We start from the raw sequence: 27,137 nt of genomic DNA, 5'->3' as shown, positions 1-27,137 counted from the left end.
GTTTTTTTAACTGCAATTGTTTACAATATTGGTCAATTTGGCAAGAAAGCTGCAGAGCCGCCAACCCTGCTCTGGTGAACAGAAGAGAAAAATATGGATGCGGTTATGACAACAATTTGTGAACTGTGAAGGTATTAATTGTAATGTAAAGTATATGCGTAATAGTGGAATACATGTGGGTGAATCACTGATGCATAACAAAACTGAACCACCTGTGTCTAAGAAAAACAAAACACTCCGTTATGTATAAAAGGAAAAAACGGGGCTGGACTCCCAACATAAAACAATTTGAGTTGTCGGCGCCACATTTCTACATTAAACTTGGTGGCTCTTTGTTCTCATCACATCAGGATCCTCAACTGGCAAATGAATTTCCCTTCTGGCACTAACATCAGCTTTGACAACGATATCACTCTGGTAAGTAAATTGGATACATTTGCCTCATTAGGGAGAGGGGAGTAAATAAAAAAAATAAAAGAAAACTAAAAAGCATCAATTGAGCGTGCTCAGTGTGAGGATGCCAGGATTGCCAGTGACCTAAAGCAATCAGGAGTCTGTCTATGTTTACACTGGCGGTCGGCCAACTGACTGAACCAATATGAAAAGGCTCAGAGACTGAGGAGTGAAGAAAATAGATTTCACTTGCTTGAAGATTAAACGGGCTCCAACGTGAAGGAGATAGTAGGAGTGCTAACAAGCCTGAAAATGCACCTCTTCGTGAGACTTACACAACTGCTGCCAAAGAACCTCCAAAGCAGCTCACGTGTCTACAGCAACGGAGAAGAACTTGAGATGAAGCCCACCCAGTGCGGTGCAGTGGGCCAAATTGGCAGGCAACAGAGCAAAATAGTCATCATACACTGAGAGAAACACTGTTAAGGTTACACGATTGCCAGCCCTATTTAGTGTTCTGATAACTGAGATAGGCAGCTAGGGACGGAAAGCAGTTAAGTGGTGGTTTAACATGCAGGTGCGGTTGCATGCTGTGATTGCATAGAGTTGCGTTCAGCTAGCACTTTAATATCACCATTGTCTGTCTGTGTGGTAGTCGCCGGCTTTAAATTCAAACCTAGATAGCAAACAAACAAAAACATCTAAAACACACAAAGGAGACAATTCAGTCTCCACCCACGAGTGAGCAGGTGGGTGGTGTTGGAAGTAAATGTGTACCTATGGGATCTCCTACATCCATCATGAGGAACAATACAGGGAACATGGCAGCAACTGGAGATCACAGGACCTAACACTTTGCCCTACAGCACCAGCTGTGTTTGCCTTTCCAATAGCAACTAGTTTGGAAGTGAGACCTTATGGCTACTGGACTGAGATGAGGGGTCAGATCAATCACAATTACCATTGTTGTTGGGCCCGACCAGTAACCAGTTTTAAGAGCCAGAATGTGGGGTGTGCCAAATTTCTGTTGTTTGTTTTTTTTTTCCACGTTAATTCGGCTTGTCTGTCAAATGGTAATGCATATGCTGCCATGTTTTAGCTAGACAGACATGACATAAATGTGAGTGTGTACGCATGTGCATACACATATTAACCCCACAGGGATTATCGGCTAATGTTCATAATCAAAGCCTTGTCTCGGACTGAAATATAGAAGGCAATTTAGTGAAGAAATGTGCTTTGAGCATAAAAGGATCACACGCTCCAACGCGGTTCACAAAAAATACTTGGGTTGTCAAGTTCATGTGACATATGCTGATCAATACAGCAGCATTGTTCATAAACATAAATGAATGCATTGATATCTCTGCAATCACAGGTTGTAAGTCATTTGGACAGGATTCAAGTGTCGAGACAGCACTGTTTCCAGACTGAAAGATTGTTTCAATGTCTGGCATTCGTAAAAGATTTGTATCCATTGCTGCCATGGGGGCTTTTTTGCCTCCGGTTCACCAATAGCGATGTGAATTATGTGTTCAGCCATGAAAAAGGGTTATATTCTGTGCTGGCTGTTTCACATCTGTTAACCTGTACATTGTAAATTTTAAACCCACCGATTCTGCATGTCAGCTGGTTGTTTCACTGGGGTTAATGGTAGTCCAACTCATAAGCCAAGTGTCTTGGCACTGCTCCAGAGCTACCCACCACCACCACTCACCTACTCTTCAATCTTCTGCTTGGTAACTCCACTACCTCATTCGACACATTGGTTAAGCTCACACTACCATTTAATCTTCATTTTCTGTTCAAACCTCGCAGGGCATTGAGCATGTGTGACCCAAGAGAGGAACACAATTCAATTTGGACCTCCTCATTTATCTCCTGCACAGGCTGCAATTTGTGTCTGTAAGAGTTGTCAACCTGAACATGTATGGGCATATGTTAGTTCAGCTAGCATGCTGCCCACGTCGCTCGGTTGGACAGGAGTGAATGTTTGTGTTTGTGCAGCAGAGAAGGGGGACCTAGCACTGGGACAGATATGTGCATTTCACTGAGCAAATCCCTCAAAGGGGGTGAATGTGTGTCACCACCAGCCTGGACAATCAAAAAAGCTAAGTTCACAATCACTGAATAATGCACTAGTGTCTCCCCCTCTGCTGGTTTTTAGTTCTGGGGTAGGCTTGACATTTTGTCACTATAAGGCAGGCGACGGGGCAAAGGGCACCGCTTCCAGTAGGGATAGCTATTGAAGTCATTTCAATATTGAACATTTCTAATGCCTTGTGCAACTTTTTCCTGTCAGGCACACAATTACTTGCGTATTATAATTTTGTAACTGATTATGTGCTTGTTTAACCACTATTTTCAGCTTAGTTATGAGCTGAATACCTACTTAGCAAATTCAAATACAACAGATATTTATATGATTTGAATTTGAATATTATATTGCCAATGGTGGCTCAATGCCTGTCCTGAAGGCAATTATGTGATAGGAGGGAGGAATGGTAGCAAAGCGGCCAAAGCCACTCACGTGATTTTGGACAGTATTTATGTCGACCAAGTAGCAAATGTGAAGTCTTGGCCAAGATGCTGTCAACACCGGCACTTTGGGCTCACCTGCTTTTTATAGAAGCCACTCCAGACTGCTGCCCAAGTGCTACAAAACGTCCAAATATAATCTCAACCACAGCAGTAAGAAAATAGAAACACACAGCATCCATTATGCCTGACTAGACAGGCCGGACCGAGCACTGGAATATCGACACGATGGTCCAGTGGATTTGAAGTGCTGCAGAACACAAAAAAGTGCTGAATAGACAACATGGGGAAAGAGGAGAAACAATATTGAATAAATAATTCAGGCCAATCGAGCCATGTTTTCTAATTTCAATTCAGAACGACTTCAGATGCACCAGGGTATAGTGAGCAATGTAGAGCTTGCAGGTTTTCCCCCTGTGGTGCCTCTCTACCTAGAGACAGTATAAAGCCTTCATCTCTACTTACGGAATGTGACAATAAGCACAGATGTTACCCGTGCCTGATAAGTCACACAAACGGCACCTTATATGGAGAAAAATGTGCTGGGGAGAAGACATGAAACATTCACGTTTCACGGCAAGCGTGCTTGCACTTCAGAAGTACAGTACCAACGATGGGCTACTGCGCACAGCCCTTTAAAAGCTTGCGAGGAACACAGCTCCAAGCCTTGCACTTCACTTGTGCCACAGTACCGAAAGTAATTGATCAGGTGTTCTGTTGGATACAGATTCTTAAAATATGTTTGAAGAAGAAGGTTTGAGCTTTAAGCCATAGCTTAAGTTCACAAAGCTCTCCAACATATACACACTCCAAATCCACAAAATGCATTGGCAGACTTCCGTGGCGCAACAGTTACTTCTTAATTTCAGGTTGAGCTATTGAACTAGAAATAGACGCATCAGTAGCTGTAGATGTCAATGAAGCAACCAGTTACCTGATAGCATTACAACACATGCCTGGTAAACAACTTTGAGAACCGGTCATCTGAAAGAAATAGCTTTCCTCCACCCAACAAAGATAGAAAAAATGCAAAATAATGATGTTATCTACTTATATAGAGTACTGATCCCTGTACAACGCTCACTCAAGACCCCTTTTTAGTTGAGGGAAAATCAGAACTGTAAAAATAGAGTGTTACTTTCATAGCATAATGCATCATGCCTTCAAAACAACAGTTTTGGTCATTGCCGTTTGGGTTCACATTTGAGGAAGAAAAACATTTATTTCAAAACAGATCCCAATGGGGTTTATTAAATAGACAAGAGAGCTTGGAACCTGCTGACACCTACACCAATAAAACAGTGCACCCCTGTCCTTCATATAAATAAACTGCAGCGATTCATGGGAAACTCTTCCCCTGTCACCTAGGTTCATTCTCTTGCTACAGAATTCCGGGCAAAGGTAAGATCAAGAGCTTTCTCGTGTCTGAACTGACACTGCTTTCTGTCCAATTAAGTACCACATCCATCATTAATAACAGTTGTTACCGTGACCATCACATCATTCTTACACATCAGTGTCTATATTCCCCCAAGGTTAATCATCTCCACCAAGCCATGAGTGTAATCAAGAATAATGGACAAAATCCAACCAGTCTGCAGACTGATGAATGACCAGGCCGGCCAGACCCGGTCGGTCAAACATTAGCTTGTGTTTTTATTGTACGAGTCCACACAGCAATGTGGGAGGTGGCACACTACTGTGTGGACACCAGAGGACGGTCGTACCGACACCTTTTGGGCCCGGGTTACCAGGGAACGGGGGCTCCGGGTGCCAAAAGGCATGCCTGGCTTTTCCTCCTGCTCCTCCGCTCTTGTTTGCTCTGGTCAGGCCCTTCACCCCAGGGGTTCCCGAGGGCCTTTTGTCATCTCCACGGAGCGCCGAGCGACCCGACCCTCCACCTTAGCACACATATACGGCACTTCCTCAAAACAACAAAGGCCCTGGGTTAAAAAAAAAAAAAAAAAAAAAATCACCTCCACAACAAATCAGCAGAACACACCCAAACGTTGATGGGGATTTGTTTTTGCTCTACTTTCTGCCTCCGTAAATCAGTTTGGGGGTAAGGCACACAATGAGCAGCTCTGCCGCTGACTGCTGAACATCTCCACCCCATTAAAGCTGTAGACCGGCAGCACTTGCAATGATCTGTCTTATCTATTGTGTCAGCAGGCTGAAAACTAAATAACCCACGTTTTAAATCAGAGCCAGGAGCCGCAAGATATATTTATGAGGAAGATGCCCAGAGTTGGACCAGTTGTCAAAATGCGTAAATGGACATTGATTAAAGCCACGTTTGATGTCATTTGATTGAGACAACAAAGGCTTAATTCATCCACATGGACAGCGCGCTTCACAACCACTTTCGCAGAAACACTCGGCACTAGCTCGCTTAGTGAAAACCTGGGGGAGAAGAACCCACGTACTAGACAATACAGTAGCATTAGTTAACTAGTATTAACTGAGTTTGAGATGTTTAGTGGTGAGATGCTGCCATAGCTGGACCCTAAATATACATAATCATTCAATTAGCGGCTTACATCTGGTGTCAGATGATGGAGACGACAAAGGCTCCATTCATCCACATGGACATCATGCTTCACAACTGCTTTCAAAGAAGGGAATTCTTAAATATTACTACTATTAATACTACTACCACCACTACTACAATCAATATCAATACTACTACAAATACCACTAATACTACTACCACTAATACTACTACTAACACTACCAATACTACTACCACCACTATTACTGCTACCACTACTACTACCACTAACACTACCACCAATACTACCATCACTTATACTACAACACTTATACTACTACTAATACTACCACTACCACTTATACTACTACAAATACTACCAATACTAGTACCACGACTTATACTACTACTTCTACCATTTATACTACCAATACTACGACCGCTTATACTACTTTATAGTACTACTTCTACTACTACAGTGAACACATGGGGAATTACAAGTCGCGTTGTAAATAATCTCCAACATTTCGGCTAGTAAAAAACATTGCAAGGAGTTCGCCAAACAACGTCTTCCGAGCAGTTTTAACAGGCGGCGCGGTCCTCACGTCATCTTCCAGTCCGGTTAAGAGGTCAAAACAAAGTTTCCCCTTCGCCGCCGGAGAAACGCTCGGCGAGCTCCTCGCGTCCGCGGCGCCGAACGGGTTAAGGAGGCACGCCGGACCCTCGCGCTCTCTTCCTCCACAAAGTGAACAAGTTCTCCCGCAACTCACCGGCTTACTCTTCTTGTCCGTCGGGGACCGGCACCTTCGTCGCCCCCCCAGCCCTCTTCGAACCCGAATAAGCGGCAAGTGACGTGTTTATTGTTTGAACGTATTTTCCCCCAGAGGAGCGTCCCCCCTCCCGGCGTAGGTGCATCGTGTACCGCGCACGGAGCGACGCTCCCGGGACGCACCGGCCGGGTGGAGTGGACTCCTCCCTCCCGGACACGGTGGGGTTAAACTCCTCCTTCCGCCCGCCGACAGGCACAGAGAGCCAGGAGAGTTTAAAAACTCCCAACGCATGGATAGACATTTAGTCTTAAAGCCGTTAAAAAAAATAAAATTTAAATGGGGTGGAAATAAAACGCGACGGCTTTCCAGGTGACCCCGGTAACGGGGGGCTTTTGGGGGGTGGTTTCCCTGCCCCTTGCCCGCAGAGGGGAGAATCATTTGCTGTGTGTGTGTGTGGGTGTTATAAAAGGGTAGTAATATATTTTAATTGTGCGTGTCTTTTTGGTATAAAAGAGTAAAAATATATATTTTTATATTTTAATTATAATTTGTGTGTGTTTTATAGAAGGTTATTCATATATTTAAATTGTGTGCGTGTCTTTTTGGTAGGAAAGGGTAATAATATTTGTATTTATTTGAATGTGTGTGTGTGTGTGTGTGTGTGACATAATTCTAAAACAGTCAAAAACAAAAAATATATATATAACTGAACAGAATATACACATTACTCTACGCACCAGATGAAGGGAGTTAAGCGGCAGATTGATCGGGTACAAATATAAATATGAATATTGTGGTGTATTTCTGTACGTGATGTACGATTATGTATACAACATTATGGACGACGCTAATAATGGATGGGTTAGTCTCCCTGATCATGTTGTTCCAGTACTTTCTGTCCACCGAGCAGTCACTTCCCGGCACTCGTGAAGTGCGATCCACCCCTCGTTTGGTCACATGTGGGTCCATAAGCAAGGCATGACTGGAAGCCATATCTAATCTGCATATCAGCCACCTCTACATCTGCTGCCCAGGGCCTGAAAGGAGATGGCCATCTCCGTGCCGTGCCATTGTACTGACGGATGCCGTGACGCTCGGCTTGTTGTAAAGGAGAACTATCGAGATCTGTCGTCACAACACTGAGATCCTGCCCACCCCCACCTCCTGCGGGGCTTTAGCCGCAGGCCTTTCAGATGGATACATCTAATTATGCATCTCCAGGAATGTCAAAGGATTATCTGGATTAATTACTATGCAAAAGGGGAGAGGGAGAGGGAGAATGTCGATGTGCTTCAGAAAATATTCCTCATTGGTACACTCGCTCGGTAAACGCAAAAGTTGGTCAGCCGCACAAAGAGGCAGGCAGCCATCAATATCTGCGGCAGATCCCCGCCCATCGCAGAACGCGGTTGAATGGAGTGTTCTGGGCTCATCCTGTCCACATGGAGAGTGTGCCTGTGGTGCTCTCTTGTCGTCTGACAGCTTTCAGAAGTGCTGGTCACTCCGCATCTCATTAGACCCTAATTGGATCAGACTAGCATCCTGCCTCCCATCGGCCCTTCCTCCGGTCTGAATGAGGTGCGAGGGAGATGTGCCTGGGCGGGCTGGCTTCAACACGAGGTTGGGGAAATGCAGGAAACACCCGTGTTGGTCAGGAAAATTGTCCGTCTGTTTATCGCTCGAGAAAAGCATGCTCAGCCTGCATCCCCTTATTTCTGCTGATGCGAAAAATGTACTACATAGCGGGAGAGATGGGTACAGCCACACAAAGAGATGGACATCATAACAGACACGCACACAGTGGCTCTGTATTGGGGAGTGGAGTTAGAACGATTCTAGGGTCTGTGGCTCACAGAGGCCCAAAAAATGATGACAACATTATGTATATATTTTTTCAATATTAAATTATTTACCTATCGTCATTAATACAATGTATGACCACGGACATACCCATCAACACACACACACTGAGACTGGGAAATTCTTCTGCAAGCTCAGCACACACACACACACACACACACACACACACACACACACACACACACACACACACACACACACACACACACACACACACACACACACACACACACACACACACCACCACGCAGTTCCAGTTTGTTCTGCTGTAGTGGCCATTGTAATCAGATCGTCATGGTAATTATGTAAGGGTGTGAAGGGACGGGGGATAGGAGGTGCCCGGTAAGTGATTTTTCACCATTCTCAGTGCGCTGCCTTGGGTGGAGTGAGAATCAGCCTTTTTTTATTGTTGCCGCATGAAGCTGCTCGGCCGGCCTGCTCAGTGTCCGCGTGTAATTACCGGGCCCGTTTGTCATGTTGCTCTTTAATGGGTCGTGACGGCTGGAGGAGGTGTGTATGGGCTTTGTCTTGTACAGTAATGTGGCTTCAAAGGCAGGAGGGAAGGTGCTGCGGTGTCTGAAGGAGAGATGGTTTTATGTCTGGAGATTCACTCGTAAACACGAGGACAAAGGGAGAATGTTGCTTAAAGGTGTGTGTGTGTGTGTGTGTGTGTGTGTGTGTGTGTGTGTGTGTGTGTGTGTGTGTGTGTGTGTGTGTGTGTGTGTGTGTGTGTGTGTGTGTGTGTGTGTGCCTGTGTGTGTGAGAGAGGGTGGCGGGATTACAATCAGACCGACATACCACACCCAGGACAACTCTGCGCTTGTTTCTAAGCAGCGCTGCCAACTTTAAAGCATTTTTCCCTCCAGACAGCAACAAAGACGCTACAGTAGCAGCTCCCGCAACTAAACAAAGGAAATCTTTTACACCCGGCACCAGCACAAAGGGGGAGAGAGCAGAGCACACCAAAAAATGATATGAGAACGCCGGGCCCCCTTTTCGGAGGCGGCTGTTAATTGAGCTCGACAGTGTCTGATCCCAGTGACGGCTCACAGAATCCTAAAGCGCCCAACTAATGAGAAATCAATGACGGCAAAGAGTCAACTCTGCCACGGCGGCCATCTTCTAAAGCCGGGTCAGGGAAGGACAGAAGCAGTTAAAGTCCCTCATTTACCAAATGATATATTTGTCTTTAAACTTAAACCCTCTTTCCAGGATTTATTCATACTTATAGACACAATGCATGCTGCTCGTCATCAAAGTGGGTCTAGAACATTTGGTAGCGGTTTTATAATATTATTGTTCCTTTATTGATTTCTGTAATATTTATAACCTGCTGCATCGTCCATAATGTCCCCTCCAGGATTAATAAATTCAGTAATACAGTTGTGTTAAAGTGGAAATACCAGGGTTCTTTTCTAACCAATTGCCCCCTAGGGATAATGTTGCATCAATCAACCGATTGCATCAATATTTCCATTAAAATTCTCAAGAATTGCACATGAGGGGTAAAATGGTGGTTCATTGATTTGTAGTTTTTAGGATAAGGAGCCAAGAATATACAAAAAAAAAAATTTCACCCCACTATTCACATTTGAGTCATTTCAGAGGTGCTTAGCATAACTTTCAAAAGATGTTCTGTCCCAAATGGCTTGTCATACTTCACTAGTATTATGATGTTATGTGTCAAGGTGTGTAATGGCATCACTGGATTGAAGTGGTCAGGCTAATTTAGCAAAGCACCCTTTATTCCATGTACTGCAAATGAAGAGCTTAAAACTTCCCAAACCCGAGACGTAAGAGAAAAGATTGATGCAACATGGCAGTTGGAGTTAATCTGGCCCCAGATGAAATCTGTTCCATCTCATGCATTGCAGGTGTTTCCAGAGATGCTGCTCCCCTCGCCCCGGCACCCTCACAGGAATTTGGGGTCGTGGTTGATGGCCTAGCGCACAAGATCCATCCCTCAAGGCCCCGCAACGGGCAGGGGCGGTGTGGGAAAGTGCATGTGATGGATCTGTCTCCCATGACGCACATCATCGCTCACTGTCTGGCTGACTGAGGGAAGGCGAGGCCAGAGAGGAGAAGGGAGGCGGAGGGAGTGGGGAGACGGGTGTCGGACCTATTTGAGCCGCGGCGGGTTGAGAGACAAAGGAGTGGAGTGGAGAGCAGGAGCGTCTTCAGATCACGCCTGAGACACAGTTATGATGAATGGGAGAAGGGGGCTCTTAACACAGAGCCTATTATATGTGTCGTAAGGAGGGCTTGTTATACACTGTCCCGGTGACACGGATGCGTGCGATTTTATAAACTCAAAAAGAGAGAAGCCGCTACTCAAACAAGCAAAACTGTAAAGAAGCTGAATAAGCTCAAAAACACTGGATGCATCCAGGCGTCGCTATTTTATCCACCCATATCCTGTTCCTTTTACCAATTCCCTCGCCTACCACAGGCGGCGCAGCCCAACTCGCCTAAAAATGGCAACTGGCCTGGAGTATTTTCTCCCAGCAGAGTATAGTGTTTACACCGACCGACAAGAAAATTGCCTTTCATCAGCAAAAAAAACAACAACCCCAGAGCCTATTTGTCTCTCCGTCTGACCAAAAGTAATCGTCACGTGGTGATCCGGCGCCACAGGTATGTCCAAACAAGGAGAGAGAATTTGTGATGGATGGGCCGGTGGCGGTTCTCTCGTTCTGCGGTTGGCGCGATATCAGCCATTGCTCTAAAAATGCTCCAGAGACAACATATTACCACATCGTTCAGACCCCCCCCCCCCTCTTGAGCCGATGTAGGTCAAATCTGACAGTGACAAAGTTGAGAGGGCGTAGGTGGCCAAATATATCCCACGTGAGAAAGTAAAAGGGTATGAATGTTTTAGGGACGGCAGGGAGGAGACCTCATGAAAGAAATATCGAGGCTGAGCAGGGCCCGGCTCTCTGCCAGTGAATAAGGAAGTGGCTCCACTCTCCGACGGGTGGTGTGAGATCTTTAAGTGACCTCACGCCGCTGCACCCCGTGGTCGTACAAATGAAGCCTTCTGCAACGAGGACACTTAACACTTTGCATCTATTGGCCACTGTGAAGGGCACATTACGATCCAGCAAACAAGCTCGAGGGAAACCAAGAGGCCCATTCGGTAAAAACTGAAAGGGGCTGATTCCAATCCACGTTAAATGTTATTATTCACTTTAGGACGTAATGTGATATAGTGAACTGGACCGAACAGCCCGTTTCGTTTGATAAGAGCAATAGGCCAGCTTATAAAGCCTGTCTCTCTCTTGCGAGGTTTCCGTTTTTGGAGACAAATTCCGACGCGTCCGAACCGACGGCGTTTTGCGATATCAAAAAAACGAGAGCTTACGATCGTAGCAGGTTGTGAATCGCTAAGTGTCCTCGCTGGACTCAACTGGCTCAAGTGTTGAAAGACAAACGGGCCCCTCATCGCCGCACGGGGCCCTCGAGGCCTCCGCCGAGGTAGCGACAGCCTCGCAAACTATTACCCGCGACCTCGTGCTGCGAAGTATTTTCACACCCATGTGAGGGGAGCGCAGCGCCCAGCTGATAAACACACCTTGTTAAACCCACAGGCTGTAACTCTGCTCGTTTCGCCTCCCTAATTAGGAACACACACTGCTCGGGTCCGTTTGCCACAAAAAATCGGCGCCCGCTAGCGGAGCGCTCCGCGGCACCGAAAAGAACGGGCCGAAAACACAGTTGCCCTGTCTGACGGCTTAGCTCTTAAACAAATGGTTAATGGATGACCGACCAGGAGCTGCTTAAAATGGAAAGCTGATACTTCCCCCAAACTGTCTGGCCCCATTTGTTTACAAGCCCTGCCAGACTGCACATGGCAACGATGTGTGTGGGTGGAGGAGAAAGACAAAACGCGTCTGCACACGATGTGTGTGTGTGTGTGTGTGTGTGTGTGTGTGTGTGTGTGTGTGTGTGTGTGTGTGTGTAACCAAATGCAGTATCTAAGGTAAACACTGACCATTCAAGCAGAACAATGGGAAGGGGAAGGGCAGCAACTGAGACAGTTATTCAATTGATTTATACATAGAAAGATTTTAAAAAGTACAATTCTCAATGCACAATTTCTTGAAGCACGACGTAAGGTGTTATGAGGGATGGCGGCAGCGTATTATTAAGCGAAGCAGGCTCCTGTTCTGCTAAAACACCAGTTTCGACATGGCACCGGGTCTCCCCTGATGTCTGCGGCGCTCTCGACAGCCACATGTTTGTGTGTGTTTACCTATTAACTCGTTTAGCTAATAATAGATAATGGATGTGTGCATGTGAGACTCTCTCCATTTAGGCTGTGAAATTGGATTAGTCGTCCCAATGGTGGTGCTTTCTCTCCGCGTGTGGGGGAGCATTTGTGTGTGTGTGTGTGTGTGTGTGTGTGTGTGTGTGTGTGTGTGTGTGTGTGTGTTGATAACAAAGTGAGAGCGAGAAGCCTAAGTCTCCTTGAGAAGGGCACGGTGGGCAACCTACATTATCCACGACACTAATACGTGTGTGTGTGTGTGTGTGTGTGTGTGTGTGTGTGTGTGTGTGTGTGTGTGTGCGCGCGCACGCGCAATGCTTAGTCAGCCGTGTGTGGGACGTTCCGCCCCACCAGTCCACTCTTGGCAGCAACGTATGTGCGTGTGCGTTTCCACGCGCACAGTTCATACATGTGTGCTGGAAAGAGACAGGGCGTCTGGAGGGGAGACAGACAGTCTTAACTGTTGGCTCGGGGAGGCCAATTCATCAGCTCCCGACCGCTCTTCCTCCACCCTCCTCTCCTCCCTCTCTCTCTCTCTCTTCCTCCCTCAGCTATCGGCTTGACAAATGGCCGCCGTCTCTTGGCCTCTCGCCTCCAGTCGTCTGGCCCCGGCTCGCCCCGGCCCGGCCCGAGCCTTACCTCTCTAACTCAGTTTACACAGTTACTGGAGCGAGGTGTCGCAGAAGGGGGGTGGAGTGGGTGGGAGGTGGACACGCGCCAAGTTCATGTTTCTCATTTTCGCCTTTGGGCGTCTCACGGGACAGAGTGGGACACGCGGCGGAGGGGGATGGGGGAGGATTTGAGGTATTGGTAGGTGGGTGAGGGAAGGTCTTTGGGGCATGACGGAGGTACAGATTACCTGCTTGTTCATGTATGTATGGGCCTCTGCTGCTGCAGCCCTCCCCAAAGTCTCTACACGCCAACCTCCCCCACCTTCTGCTCCTATACCCACCCTCCCTCCCCCTCCACTCTATTACCCCCGTCTCGTGTTTCTATCGATCGGCCAAGGTCCATGCACAAGGCTCTGTTACCACGGCGCCCGGCCTGGCGACATCTGCCCTGTGCTTGGGTGGTTTGTGCGCGTGTGTGTGCGTGTGTGTGTGGGGGCAAAATGAAATGGCGGAGGGGTTAGTTAGAGGGAAGAGGGGGCGGGGGACAGAAGTGATGAGAGGGGGAACCGGAGCGACGGAGCGCACGTGCACAGTGCAGCGTCAGCAATCCGGCGAACCCTCCTCTCATTTTTCACCTCGATCGCAGGTGCCGCAGATATGCAGAATTTCAGCCCCCTCCCCGGGAGACTGAGCTGTTGACCTTTAGAGGATGGACTGGCGGGTTTTCATCTCTCTCACACACACACACACACACACACACACACACACACACACACACACACACACACACACACACACACACACACACACACACACACACACACACACACACACACACACACCACAGATGTTCCCAGCGAGGTCCTCAGTTCATCCCCCCGCCCCTGGGGGAGCTGAGCCCCGGTTCCAGGGAGAGAGGGGTAGACAGGAAATCTGTTCTATTTAACATGCCAGTGGATCCAGATCTAGAGGTCCAGTTATCTGACACAACAGCCCCCACGTCTTAGACCCGGCCAATGAACTGTGTGCGCTTGTTTTACTATACTGGTGGGGGAATGGTCCAATGGACTACTTTTTGGTTTAGAAGTGCACCGCAAACATGGGTCCTCACCTACCAAGTATATTTACTCGGACTTCACTTTAATACCAGTACAAGAGTGTGTGTGTACAGAAGTATGAATGCTTTACAATACTTTCTAGAGCGAATGAATATTTTTTGTGTGTGTGTGCGTTGTAGAAATGTGTATGCGTGTGCACGTGCATGAGTGTGACACCCCGGTGATCCCAGATGCCTGTTGGCCATTAATAATCATGATCATGAATATTTAATCCCGATCAGCGGGCGACAGAGGAACCCTCCTGGGTGTTATTGACGCACGCACGCACGCACGCACGCACGCACGCACGCACGCACACACACGATGGCTCGGGGGGGGGGGGGGCCTGAAGTGCTCTACAGGGTTAAGCGCTAATGAGCAGGACGTTGGTTTTCTTTATACAACCGGGTGGAGAAGAAGAGGAATCTCGCTGCATCTGCTGTCGAAGGGATCAAAAAGCGTTTTGCGAACTGACCTTTTGACACGAGCTAAGATGCTCACGCAATTCGGAATTCGGAATTCTGTTTAAACGAATACATTATACCAGGGTGCTCTTAACGCCCGTTTGTTTTTTTTGGGGTTTTTTTTTTAGGTCTCCCAAAATTCTTGCGACAGCAACTATTTTCAGCAATTGGGCTATAAGTAACAGATTGAGGTGAAATAAGAATCTTTCTTATTAAACATTGCATGTTAGGAAATGGTTTCATGCAAATTTGCATATTGCATAGGCTACCTTTGTTATTGTATTTTATTTCTAAGTTTATTATCGCATAGATCGTATATGGGCACAATCTGGGCACCATTGCACTGCTGCCTCACAGCAAGAAGGTTCCTGCCTGGGGCGCTGTTGGCACCATGTTCCGGTGGGTTATCTCCCAGTTAGGGGCCTTTTTGTGTGGAGTTTGCAACCAAAAACATGCAAACATCATCGTCTGACCAGCGATGGACATTTGGAACCAGGTCCCTGGGTGCGTTGTTGAACGCTGCCCACTGCTCCTGGCTGCCGGAGGAAGGACAAGCCAGGATGCGTTAAATGCAGAGGCCTGTGTGTATGCATGTGTTGTAGTGTGGTGTGACAATTAAAGATTCAAAAAAAAATCCGAGGGAATAATAGGGAATTTTACATATTTAACTATACTAGTACATGCCTGTTCAAAATTGAAGACTCAAGACATTTTCATGGGACAGTTTAACGAAATGTCAACAACTCAGTCCCGCATTCCAGAATGAAACCGCCAGTTAAAGTCATACACCCGGGAAAGACACGGTTTGTGAGGCGCCGAGCCCTGAAGCCCCACCCCGCTGCTGGCTCGCCGTTAATGAAAGTTTATCAATATTGCACGTGCTCAACCACTTCAAATTGCACCAAATTCGACACTGCACGCCCCTGGGTCCCCAATGATACACCCGCCAAGCGTGAAGTAGTTCAGACGAACGGTCGTCGGGATAAACGAATGGGACAGACAGACTCCTTCCTTTCTAGTCAAGACGATAACGCTGAGTATCATCAATTGGGACTTACAAACTGCCACCACACGTCTTCATTTCGATACGACAGCACTGAAATATGAATTAATTCCCCAGCCTTCTCTTTATATTTATTTATGTGTTGTTTTACACGGAACTGCTTCCAGTTCGCGGCGATAAGAGCCCCTCAGGATCCCCAACCAGCGGCTCCAGATTCTTCTGAGAGCACTCCAGAGAGCCCGCTGACTCGGGGATTCCCTGTCTTTTTAAACTGACAACATTCCCCACCTCCTCTTCCTCTGGAGCTTTACTTTCTTTTTTTTTTTTTTTTTTGGAGCTTCAGTTCTGAGTGACGCCTCCGCTCTCGGGAGGAAGCCAGCCTCCACCGCCGTCAACAAACAGCCCGACAACAAGGGGGCCTTCGGGGGTAATTACCAGCTAAACGCAGAGAGAGGGAGGGAGAGAGAGAGAGAGAGAGAGAGAGAGAGAGCACGAGACTTACTTTAGGGGCCAACGAATGACAGTGCACAGAGCGGTAAACAGAGCGTCCGTCTCACGCACTTTCTCCCGCGTTTTGAGCGCATGGAAACAATGAGACTTTCTTCGCCGGCTCCGCAAACCAGGTGTCACATCCTCGGGCAGCCGCTGACTCAGCTTCGTAATTACTGGTGTTCACTAGTGTTCCTAACCCCTGCCCCCGCAAAACAAAAAAACAAGACATGACATACATATGCAGTCATGTGAGTGAGTGAGAGAGTGTGTGTGTGTGTGTGTGTGTGTGTGTGGGAGGTTTGTGAAATGTAAGACCGCATCGACTGCTTTCACATTTACACACGTGTTGATCAGTGTGTGTGTGTGTGCATGTAGGACAGCAGAAGAGTGTGACCATTTTATTGTAATTCCCGGTGAATATTTCTCCAGTTGAAGCCCTGCGGGTGTTCTCCAGCACTGTTTCTCACATCACCCCTAAAATGTCCAATGGCTCCACAGCCAAATGCAGCTTCCCCTACCTGTCTGTCTGCCTTGAATGCTACCCCACCCCCCCACACCTCCCCAATTCCAAGGACAGTGTGCTGCGCAGACAAATGCTCCCTCGCTTACTCAGCAATACTGCAGAACTGCCTTTCCTCCCTAACCTCCGAATCCCCCCCCTCCTCCATCTCCATGTTGGTAGATTTAATAAGCTCCCCAGTCTCACACACACACACACACACACACACACACACACACACACACACACACACACACACACACACACACACACACACACACACACACACACACACACACACACACACACACACACACACACTCACTCCTGTAGGATCTGCTCATGTGCCAAATTGCAACGGTGATTTGTGAGCAGGTCCTTTCTGGACATGTTTGCTAGTTTGGTCGTCCCTACCATGTCTGTCTGTCTGTCTTTCTTTCTGTCTCTCTCTCTATCTCGCTCTCTCTCGCTCTCTCACTCAAAGATAACCTTCTGCCATCCAAAACCAAAACCCGCTGACCACCCACGTTCGCCCTTCAATAATAAACAGTCTGCGGCGATAAGCTGCTAAACAGCTTCTATCATTTCGGATAGATTAGAAGTTAATGTGTTAATATCAGATAAGCCCTATTGACGCGGCGTCCTTTGTGTTCCCAAAATGGAAAAGGAGAATTGGAGAAATGTGGGCAAAGCCATTAGCGTAGACGTCAAATCTAGAATGTAAATCCGTTTCCCGTGTACGATCTGTTTACCGCAATGTGTTTCAGATTTCAGATTACATCGTGGTTTTGTTGACACGTCATCGAGGCGCACGCACACGCACAGGCACCCGCACACGCACCCGCACATGCACACACACACACGCCCAGGACTGGGTCTAATTGTCACAAGTATGCTTCTGATCGCGCACACACAGATCTCAACAGAATATGAATGCAGTCTGACGTGGCAAACACATCCCTTCCTTCAGACGGAGCATTGTCCTGCCTTCCTCCCGCAGAGCCAGGTAAAAATTAAAAAAAAAATCATCTCACAGCAAATTTCCAATTTGAGAGAGGGTGAAATGATTTTTCCCCCCCCCCTAACTCCCGTGAACATTAAAGGCTAAATGATACAGCATGAGCCAGAACAGATAGTCCTCATCAAGCAGCAGCATTGGGGATGGGGAGTGTTTTTGTGCGTATGCCTATTTCTGTAATTTCATCAGAAACCAGCCGCGGCCGGAGGAACACTGTCGCGACAATTATTTGCATTTCATCAACGGCAGCGGTTTACTCCCAACTCCAACTGAGTTTTCTCCAGCACCGTACCCACACCATCAAATTAAACTTTAATTCCTTGCCCCTGGTCCGCTGGACAGTCTGGTAACAGGGTGTAGGGAAACCCCTAGGACCCTTTTTCAAACCTCAATATTGTTCCTCTTTTCGCTCGACTGAACCATTCATAACAAAGAGGGAGGTCACGATGGGGAGCAATACATCATTTATATAATTAAAATAGGATTAAGTCCTTCATCCCTATTCCCGCCGGTTTTCAGGGGAGGGGGTTCAGGCTGCAGTTGGCCTGGATGTGTGTCTCAGTTGAAGGGGGGCGGACACCTCGGTCCAGCCCCTCGGTGTCTGTCGGCCCTGATAAGGGGCAGCCGGGTGGACGGAGGCTTCCTGCAGTCAGAGGAAAGTTATGTACTTTCTCACAGGAGCAATTTCCCATGCTGCCGAGCGGGAGCCGAGATAGGGCGCAACTAGGTAGACATATAGATCAGCCAACGCTTTGTAACAAGCTCCTGCATGCAGGCTGCACGCGCTGCCCCCTCCTCTACGTTGCCGCTTTGTTCCAATATACCAGCGTTTTGCAAGCAGAGGTGGTTGGGTTTCGGTCTGGGGACTCTGAGATATCTAACCAATTAAACACTCAGCCAGTGATGCTGCAGACTCCGGGTCTCTTCCGAAAAGAAACGCATCCCATTCATCACACTGTGCTCCCCCGCCTACTGATCTGAAAGAGTATCAGCATAAGCGTGTGATTACATCTCCCCATATATACCCTATGTGGTGAGATGCAGTGATCCACGCTATTATTATTACTCCCTCAAATGTTTCCAAAAGAATATCATGCACTGCTTTCTTCACCTTGGCTTTCCTCCATTTGTCTGGGTGGAGAACAAAAGGCTCGGAAGGTAATATAGCAGAACACTGCGGGTTTTGAGCTCCCCATGAAGCACACTGTGCACAGAACATGACCGACCAGTTTCCCCCAGTGGAGAAGGGATGCGTGTTGCAGCGCCACACTGACCTCTACAGGTCAGTCAGGGCACTGCAGGTGCTATTAGTAATGTATAGTGTAGGCAGAGCACATCAACTATGGATAACTATGGATAAATTATTTCTCCTGTGGCAGCAAAACCTTCATAATAATTCTATTCTACTTTCTGGGACTGAAACATGAACGCCAGTGTTTCACCTTCAGGGTGCATTGCATTGAAAGCGTGGGAAAATTCAACTCACCATTAAAACCAAGACCCCATGCCAGAAAAAATAAAATAAAACGTATACCTTACGAGGGCAGGGAAAACAATGTTTTACAATCTGAAACTGTTAAATATACAAGTGGATCAGGCCCTGTAGGTAGGCCCATAAATCCCCAATGGAGGAAATCACGATTCAAATACGAAGTGGAATCATGAGGGTAGGTTGGAGGGTGGTAGGCCGGTTTCCTCCCCACGCCGTAGTGAAACCGTGTTTTTACGAGGCTATTCTTACCCCCCCCACAGAACTATAGTCCTAATTAACATCCTCGCAGAGGGGAACTTATCTTCTTTCCGACATAAAGCTGAACCCACGCCGTGCATAATGATACCCACCTGGCTACGCCCGCGCTCTTTGCCGTGGCACTCAAGCGCTAGTCGCCCATGCTGGAATAATCCTCCACTAAAAGGTCAGCCTCCCGCCACGGCTGCGTCCCCCGGGGTCTGCCGGGGTTTTAGTGGGTTCTGACGTCTAGACGACGCTGCCCGGCCCACCTCATGCGCGCGCATTGTGGTTAAGAGATATTTGTGTGTGTGTGTGTGTGTGTGTGTGTGTGTGTGTGTGTGTGTGTGTGGCGCCGAGGTCTCCAAGAACGCGGGCACAAAGAGCCGCGTAACATTATACGACTCCCCCAACGTCGTAACCCCGTTCTTCCTTTTGGCCCTACGCTCCGTAACAAGCATGCGAGGCGGGTTCCATTTTGGCCGACGCTCCCAATTAACATTATGAAACCAAGCCGCGCACGCAGCCAAGACTCCCCCCTTGTCCCGCGGTAAAATAACCGCAAGATGTAAGAGAAGTTACATTTTATTGCCACTGGAAAGCCTGAGCCAACTTTCTCTCCGTGTGTGTGAAAGATGGAGGGCATGGGGATTTGGCCGGGGTCTCAGCCCTGTCAAAACTGGAGCTGGGAGGGAGGGAGGGAGGGAGGGAGGGAGCGCGAGGCCAGAGCAGGACGGACTGCCGGGTCAGGGGGGCGAGGCGGGAGGATTTGCGGAGCGGATCCCAGCGGAACTACTAACTCAAGCCAGTCGGACAACTCATTGAGCCGAGGTGAAAGGATGTTCCCGGCGAGGCTTAATTCTTTCTCAGCTGTTACCTTTCCCCCTCCTGCCCCTGCCCCGCACCGAATAAGAGTTTAAACTCAGATCAAAACGCTGCATCACACCGGGCTGCAGCGCTTTCACAGTTCTTCATCTACAACAGGGGTTCTCTAGCTTTTTTTTTTTGGCCCATAACCCTATTTTTAGGTCCTTTAATTCTTGCCGAACTTATTTACACTTTTATTAATATTTTACAACAGGCGCCACTTATTGTATGCATTACCATTCACATTAAGCCCTATAAGCAACATATTGAGGGGAAATAAGAATCTTTATTTCTGCACTTGAAGAACTGGATTGCGGCTATCAATATTCCTCGTTGCATATTCGGAAACGGTTTCATATGAATTTGAGTGCGGACGGAGCTCCAAATGAATTGTATGGAAATTATATATTTCAAACCTACTGTATGTGACCCATTTTTTTAATATAATTTTTATTTTTATTTTTATTTTTTTAAATCAATGTATCAGTTTTAGAAATGTCCCGCAACCGCCTGCGCATATAGAGTAAACCTGCGAGGGGCCGCAGCCCCGAGGTCGAGAACCTGATCCATAACAGACTAAGAAAACTCAAGTAATATAATGAAAACAAGCTAAAATGGCCCTGGCACTAAGTGATATGGTGCAATTACCCTATTTGTCTCTAAAAAGAGCAGCTTGGTGCCCAGTCAGCACTTCTGCGGCCATACCAGCCTGGGCGCTGCCAGTGCAGGGACTGAGCTACTAGCTCCCTTTGCCATCATTCATGTATTGCCTGCGGTTCCTTCTGTTTGAAAAGGCACCGCCCAGGCAGCTGGTTTGGTTTTTAATTAAAAATAACAAAAAATTGCTCATTGTGGATTCGCATTTCGAAAGACGGCCCCAGTGAGGAGGCGTTTGGTTATAAACAAGCCGCACTTTCATTGTGAGGTGTGAAATAGAAGATTGTGCCTTGCAGACCGTGTGGAATTGACCTTTTGGTCTGAGAATACAGCATGAGAATTCTAGATTCACGCCCTTGTCTTAAAATCCGACTGGAACGGAATATTTAGAAGGAACAGATACGATAATTTCTGTGTTCAAAATATGATGGCTGATGATATAAGGCTTGGCAGAAAAACCCACGAGACCACGCAAATATCAATACTATTTATTTTTCTAATTTTGTTTCGTCAAAGAATCCTTATACACGCTTGGGGTGTCTGCATGTGCCCTAGAGTTAAATTTTGAACTTTCTAAGACCATTTTAAGACTTTCATCTCTCTTATTCAATGAAATATTGCAGTTTAGTACTATATTATTTGGTAGAGGTCCGCGTATAAGGTAGAAACAGGCTAGGTAGTGAACTAGATGAATTGATATTTTAAGTCAGATAAGAAGGTAAGTGATCAGGAGGAATAAGCCTAACCATTATTTTATCCTACAGAACTTAAGACAGGTAAGTACAAGGATTTTTCTCTCTCTCTCTCTCTGGTAGAGTATAAAGGGAGTTGGTTCATCTTGAACAAGTAAGCATAAGGTTAGTATGAAGGCAAGAATCAGATTCAGCGGTAGGCTTCGGGTGTCATCAGAACATCAGCCATGGTGACTCTGATGCAGAAGTACTTGACCGATGTTGACAAAAAAATAAATATATGGATAAATCGGATAAAATGGTTACAGTGAAATCAAGACCAATCAAAGCGCTTTTCACCTAAAACCTAGTTACCAAAACCCCCAGGCCGCTCCATGATTCATAGCCAGATCTTGTGTGTGTGCGAGGAGTTAACTGAGCAGCGGCGAGCGGGACTTGTGACAAAATGAAAAATAAACAGCTGATGCACCTTCATCTTTTATTCAACATCACAACTCCTGCAGGTGGACATTTTGGTCTGAAGCGGCAGCCGAGTAGCGCCGCGTCTCAACAGAAAAGATGCTCGAGGTATGAAATGAAGAGACAGGAAGGTTTTACACATGGCTGCAGGCCTGCATGCACATGGACTTGTTCTCCTACACGTTAGTGCTGTACAAAGCGCCCCGCGACGGTTCGAAAAGGGAGGCCGCTCAATTCTCGGGTCGGTGGCATTAAACAGGGGAGGGGGGGGGGTGGCACGCCGCGGCAATAATCGCACTGGAGTTTCCCGGGGTTGGCATCACAAACAACAAACCTAATTCGAAGAAAGGCACAAGGGCATCCAACGGTGTCCTAGCATAACTGTTGGCGTGGGAAGGAACAGGCCAAACTCATTGGAAACTAAAAAAAAAAACAAAACAAAAAAAAAAATAAAAAAAACAAACACTACAAAACCGCTCCCGTGGTTGCAATCCAACATCACGGACTGAAGTAAAAGGAGCGACTCGGGGCTACGAGAAAGAAATGTACAAAATAAAAGTGTAAACTGGTGTAAGTCTGTATGGGTCTGAGATTCCGCCGGTTCAGGATCACAAAACACAGTCCTGAAGAACGCCTTCATACAAACAAAAGCATGTTTATTTCAAACTAAAAACAATGTGCACCCAACATCCAGAGCTTCCCTCCGATCTGTTTTTCCTCGTTCTTTTCCTCCAACCTGGCGTGTTAATTTTGAATTCCGCTTGCTTGTTTTCAATTTAATGGATTATATGCAACAAATCACAGACATTTATTTTTGGGGATACAACAGAGTAAAGTTTGCATCTTTTTAAAATGTTCCTTTTTTTTTTCTCTCCACTTAGAAGCAGCGATACTGGTCTCACTGTATGGAGGTTATCGCCTTTGCTTAAAAACAGGAAGCAGAATAGGACACCACAAAAAGCATTAGGTTAAAACTGGAGCAGCTTTTGTAAAAACAGAGACGGAAAACGGGGGCCAGCCACTGCTGCGTTTTCAAGTATTGTGTTCTGACGGGTTTCAATCCAGTCAGGGTGGAACTGCCATGAGTACTTACGCTCTTCCATAGGAAGGTCACCCACCTCCCCATCTCCCATTTACATATTGAACAATTTGGCAGGCAATTCATGAAAATTCACCAAGCTTAAAATTCATTAAAACGGGTGGGGGGGGGGGGGGGGGGGTGCGTCACAACTTAAAAAAAAATATTAAAAGAAATAAAATACAAATAAAAATGATCTACCATTAAAATGAGCTAGCGAGCCATCTATTTAAAAGTACACTGGTATTTGTAAGAGAAAAAAATCATTTGTGACTGTTGACAGTAACTGGTGTGAGTTGTTACCCGCCGTGTCCTGTGTGGCGGCGGCGGTTTTGCCGGCATGAGTACAGAGAAGAAGAGACAACTTTACAAAATGATCTTTTACCTACTGAGTGATGGTTATGTCCCCTCAGTGTCTGTGTCAGTGTCTACCACTGGCTGACTCTCCTCCATCGGCTCACTCTGTTCATTGTCTACGTCCCGAGGGGAGCCCGGCGGCCGCGGCACCGCCTCGCTTTGGGGCTTCTCCAGTTCGTCCGGCGCCGGGGCTGCAGGAACAGTAGGGGTAGGGGGAGGTGAGAGGGAAGGGGACGGAGCCCCCTCGGGCACTGATTCTGGTTCGGGGGAGGGCTCCGGAGTGGGCTCAGCCGCGGAGCTATTGTCCGTTGCGGGTCCGTTGGACCACGGGGGCCGCTCCCGTGACTCCTCCTTGGGCTCCACCTTTGGGTTTTCCGGCTCCCCTGGAGAGTCTGCCGTCTCTGCGGGGGGGCTGGCGGCCGGTAGGGAGGCCGCCGGCGAGGTGGCGACCGGCGGCGAAGCCTGCATTGGGGTCTGGACCAGCGGAGAGGCCGGCGCCTTGGCGGGCGACCGGGCCGGAGCGTTGGGTGGCGACAGCGCCGAGGGAGCTGACGGAGTGCTGTCGGGCGGGGTGGAGGACGCCCCGTCCTGAGAGAGGGCCTCCGTCTGCGGGCTCTGAGCCTTGGTCTCGGGCGGAGACTGGGCTGTGGGAGGAGACTTGGCCGGACAGAGAGTCTGGCTTCCTGACGGGGGCGCGGGGACCGCTCCCTGCCGCTGTGCGAGAGGTGGAGACTTGGAAGATGGAGATGGAGCTGAAAACAGCAACGGGTTCAGAACCGGTTCGGGAGATGGTTTGGCCTGAGTGTGGGGGAGCAGCAGGGAAGGGAACCTGGGTTGCATCTGTGGGTTCAGTTTGAGGGGGGCGAGCATCTTGCCTTGGTTGAGGCTCAGGTTGGGGTTGAGGGGCGGGGTTGGAAGAAGGGGCGTGGGCAGAGGCAGGAGGGGCGTCCATCCCCCACGGTCACGCTCTCTCTCTTTGTCCCGGTCCCGTTCGCGCTCCCTGGTGCGCTCGCGGCCACGCTCCCTCTCCCTTTCCCTCTCTCTCTCCCTTTCCCTCTCTCTGTCGCGGTCTCTCTCGCGGCTGTGGCGGCTCCCGTTCATCTCCCTCCTGAAGTCGAAATCTCTATCCCTCTCGTCTCGATCGCGCTGCCGCTCCCAGGGATGCCTGCGCTCGTCCAGGTCTTGGTGCATATCGCCTTCGAATGGTGCGGCCGCCGCAGCTCCACCGCGATTCCAGGCCGGCGGCCCTGCGACGGGTCCGACAGCACCTGAGGCCCCAGGCCCAGGCCCGGGCCCAGGCCCAGGTCCGGGTCCGGGCCCGGGCCCTGGCCCGCCTCCAACCACTCCTCCTGGGGCTCCAGGACGGTTCTCGAAGCGGTTGGGGAAGTTCTGCCCGCCAGTTTGTCTCTCGTCTTGGAAGCCTTTCTGCCCCGTGTGAGCCGGCTGGCCCCCCCGCATGCTGTCCCGCTCGTCAAAGTCCCCTCGGCTCGGGCCCCAGCGGCTATCAGGGGTGAAGCCTGCCAGGGCCTGCAGACGCCCCACCAGGCTAGTTCTGGCTGTCTGAGCGGCTGGAGTCTGGAGCAAGGCAGGCCTGCCTCCTCCAACACCCCCACCAGCACCACCAGCACCACCAGCACCACCTCCTCCTCCTCCTCCTCCTCCACCCGCTCCACCCAGGGGGTCTCTGTGCTCTGGAGGCGGGGTCCTTAGAAGGCCGGTGCTCTGCTTCTCTGGTGGGGGGAAGCGGTAGTCCTGGTCCTTGCCCTCGTCGGCCCCGGCGGAAGGCTCGTCTTCGGTCTTGGGCAAGGTGTCATTCAGCGTGGGGTTGGGGGGCCTGTTGAAGGGGTCCATATGGGCGAAGGGGGCCCGGGCACGAGCTTGGAGAGAAGACTCCAGAAGGCTGCGGGCCTGCTGGGACAGGCCTTGCTGCATGAGGAGGGGGAAGCGGGCGCCTGGCTGCAGCAGGTTGGGGCGCAGGTCCAGGGGCAGCAGGCCGGGCATCCTCTGTCCGGCCAGTGCAGACTGGTGCAGGGGATGGGCCAGGGAGGTGGTGGGGTGCATCCCCAAGAGACCCATTCCACTACGGACTGCGTTCTGCATGCCTGGGGAGGGGAAGGCAGAAGAGAAGAATGTGGTTAAGAGGTTGAATTAACGCCAACCCCAACACTTTATTAATGCCATGGGGGAAATTCTACCTTGCAGTGTAAGCTCCGCGGCTGCATCAATGCCGTCAGTGGAATGCGGCCCCTTGTCGCCGCCACCCTGCCGAGTCTGGACCCCCACGGGGTTGAAGACGCCTGAGGGCATGAAGCTCCCGGGTATGGTGCTGGTTGGGGGGATCATGGACCCGTATGGAGAGTCCTTGACATTGTCCTGGCTGGAGGTCATTGGAGGCTGAACCAGAGCTAGAGGCGAGGACAAGAGTAAATTGGGAATCATTGAAAACCCCATTGAGGATCCGTGGTTCTCAATGCGGGGTCCTTTAAGAGGTTCCGTTGGGCCCAGCAAAATTGCTTATAATTAAATTTCACTGTTATTTTACTATTATTTCATTTGTACTCAATACATTTGAAAGTCTGCAAACGGGGTCCATGGCCTTATGTGTATCAAATTGAGAGTTCTTCATATGAAAAAGGTTGGAAACCACTGCATTAGATGAAAACCAAGCCTAAAATCCAAACCTGCCTGTTTCCCTGAAGTCATATTCATATACTTACATGTAGGAGCCGGGTTCATGCCTGTTGTCTGAGCTGCCTGCAAGAAGCCTGTGATGTGTGGGGGGAAAATATCCCATTAGCTTGTGTAAGTAACATCTTTCGCCCATTATTTTTATTGGAATTTATGTGGTGCGTGTTGGTGCAAATAGCATATAGTTGTCGAATTAATGTTCAATAAGTGAACATTTCAAAGAGAAATAAAAAGAAAAACTAACAAAATAAAACAAAAACACTTCTCAGTGATTTAACACAACGCTCACTCACTGAAGGCCTGTTCTGAGCATATCACAGGCATCAGCGTGTTCAAGAAAAGGAATAAAAATAATTCCATATTTCACTTCACACTCTTCACTGACATATTTCTTTATATTTCTTTAGAGCAACTCCCTGTACGTGGGCTATTCATCGCCATTCACTGTCAGGCAATGAAACCCGAAGCCTGCAGATGCACACATCTATGAATGCTTTGTTTCCTTTTAATTTGAATATTATGGGAGTTAAGTTGTAAAGATAAAGAATAAATGAGGAGTCTTCTCTCAAGTGGCAAATTAAATAAGACGAATTCTACTGTGTGGCGTACTTGACTTTAGGTTTGGGAGATCATGCAAACTCCTGAACGGTCCCTGAACTCAGTTGTGTTTAAAAATGATGTTTCATACATGTAGGATGTTTTTCTTTTTCCATACTAAGTAAGAAACTCAGAAAACAAAATCAATTAAATTCTTTCTCTATGAGATTATATATATATTGTTATAATATAATCACAATATTTGCATATGGAGGGGGGAAGTGAGATCCGATCACAAGTGGTTACTCAACAGCTCTGAGCGGAGAGGACGAGAGCCTCCGCCCCCCTCTCCCTCTTCCCCTCCCTCCATTTCCGCTCCAGTTTCAGTACACAGTAAACTGCACTTACATCGTTCCAATGCTTGGATTGTTCCTGGCGGATAAATAAATCGTTTGTCATCATGTCATCAATGTCAATCGTGATGGATGGAGTGCATCACGATTGAGGATTTAATTGTAAATCTGCCCAAGCCTCTTTATCTCTTCCCATTTCCAGATTCCTTGACATAGA

The 27,137-nt window shown here is 48.2% G+C and overlaps 2 protein-coding genes across 2 annotated transcripts in view; both read right to left on the bottom strand.

Annotated features, from left to right (window-relative positions):
* tiam2a (TIAM Rac1 associated GEF 2a) overlaps positions 1-6,204 on the bottom strand; it is a 79,922-nt gene extending 73,718 nt beyond the window's left edge. Inside the window, exon 1 of the mRNA XM_080013058.1 lies at positions 6,193-6,204. The gene's annotated coding sequence lies outside the window, so the exon portion shown is untranslated. The remainder of the gene's footprint in view (positions 1-6,192) is intronic.
* A 17,004-nt stretch (positions 6,205-23,208) lies between these two features.
* scaf8 (SR-related CTD-associated factor 8) overlaps positions 23,209-27,137 on the bottom strand; it is a 33,657-nt gene continuing 29,728 nt past the window's right edge. The window contains exons 18-20 of the mRNA XM_080013057.1: positions 26,060-26,107; positions 25,538-25,747; positions 23,209-25,444 (exon numbers count right to left, since the gene is read on the bottom strand). Of these exons, the coding sequence (XP_079869183.1) occupies positions 23,385-25,444; positions 25,538-25,747; positions 26,060-26,107 (2,318 nt within the window). The 3' untranslated portion in view covers positions 23,209-23,384. The remainder of the gene's footprint in view (positions 25,445-25,537; positions 25,748-26,059; positions 26,108-27,137) is intronic.

The sequence above is a fragment of the Zeus faber genome, assembly GCF_960531495.2.
Source record: "Zeus faber genome assembly, chromosome: 13".
Taxonomy (NCBI): domain Eukaryota; kingdom Metazoa; phylum Chordata; class Actinopteri; order Zeiformes; family Zeidae; genus Zeus; species Zeus faber.
Note: the sequence above shows the minus strand (reverse complement) of the source record. Positions and strands in the feature narration are given on the sequence as shown.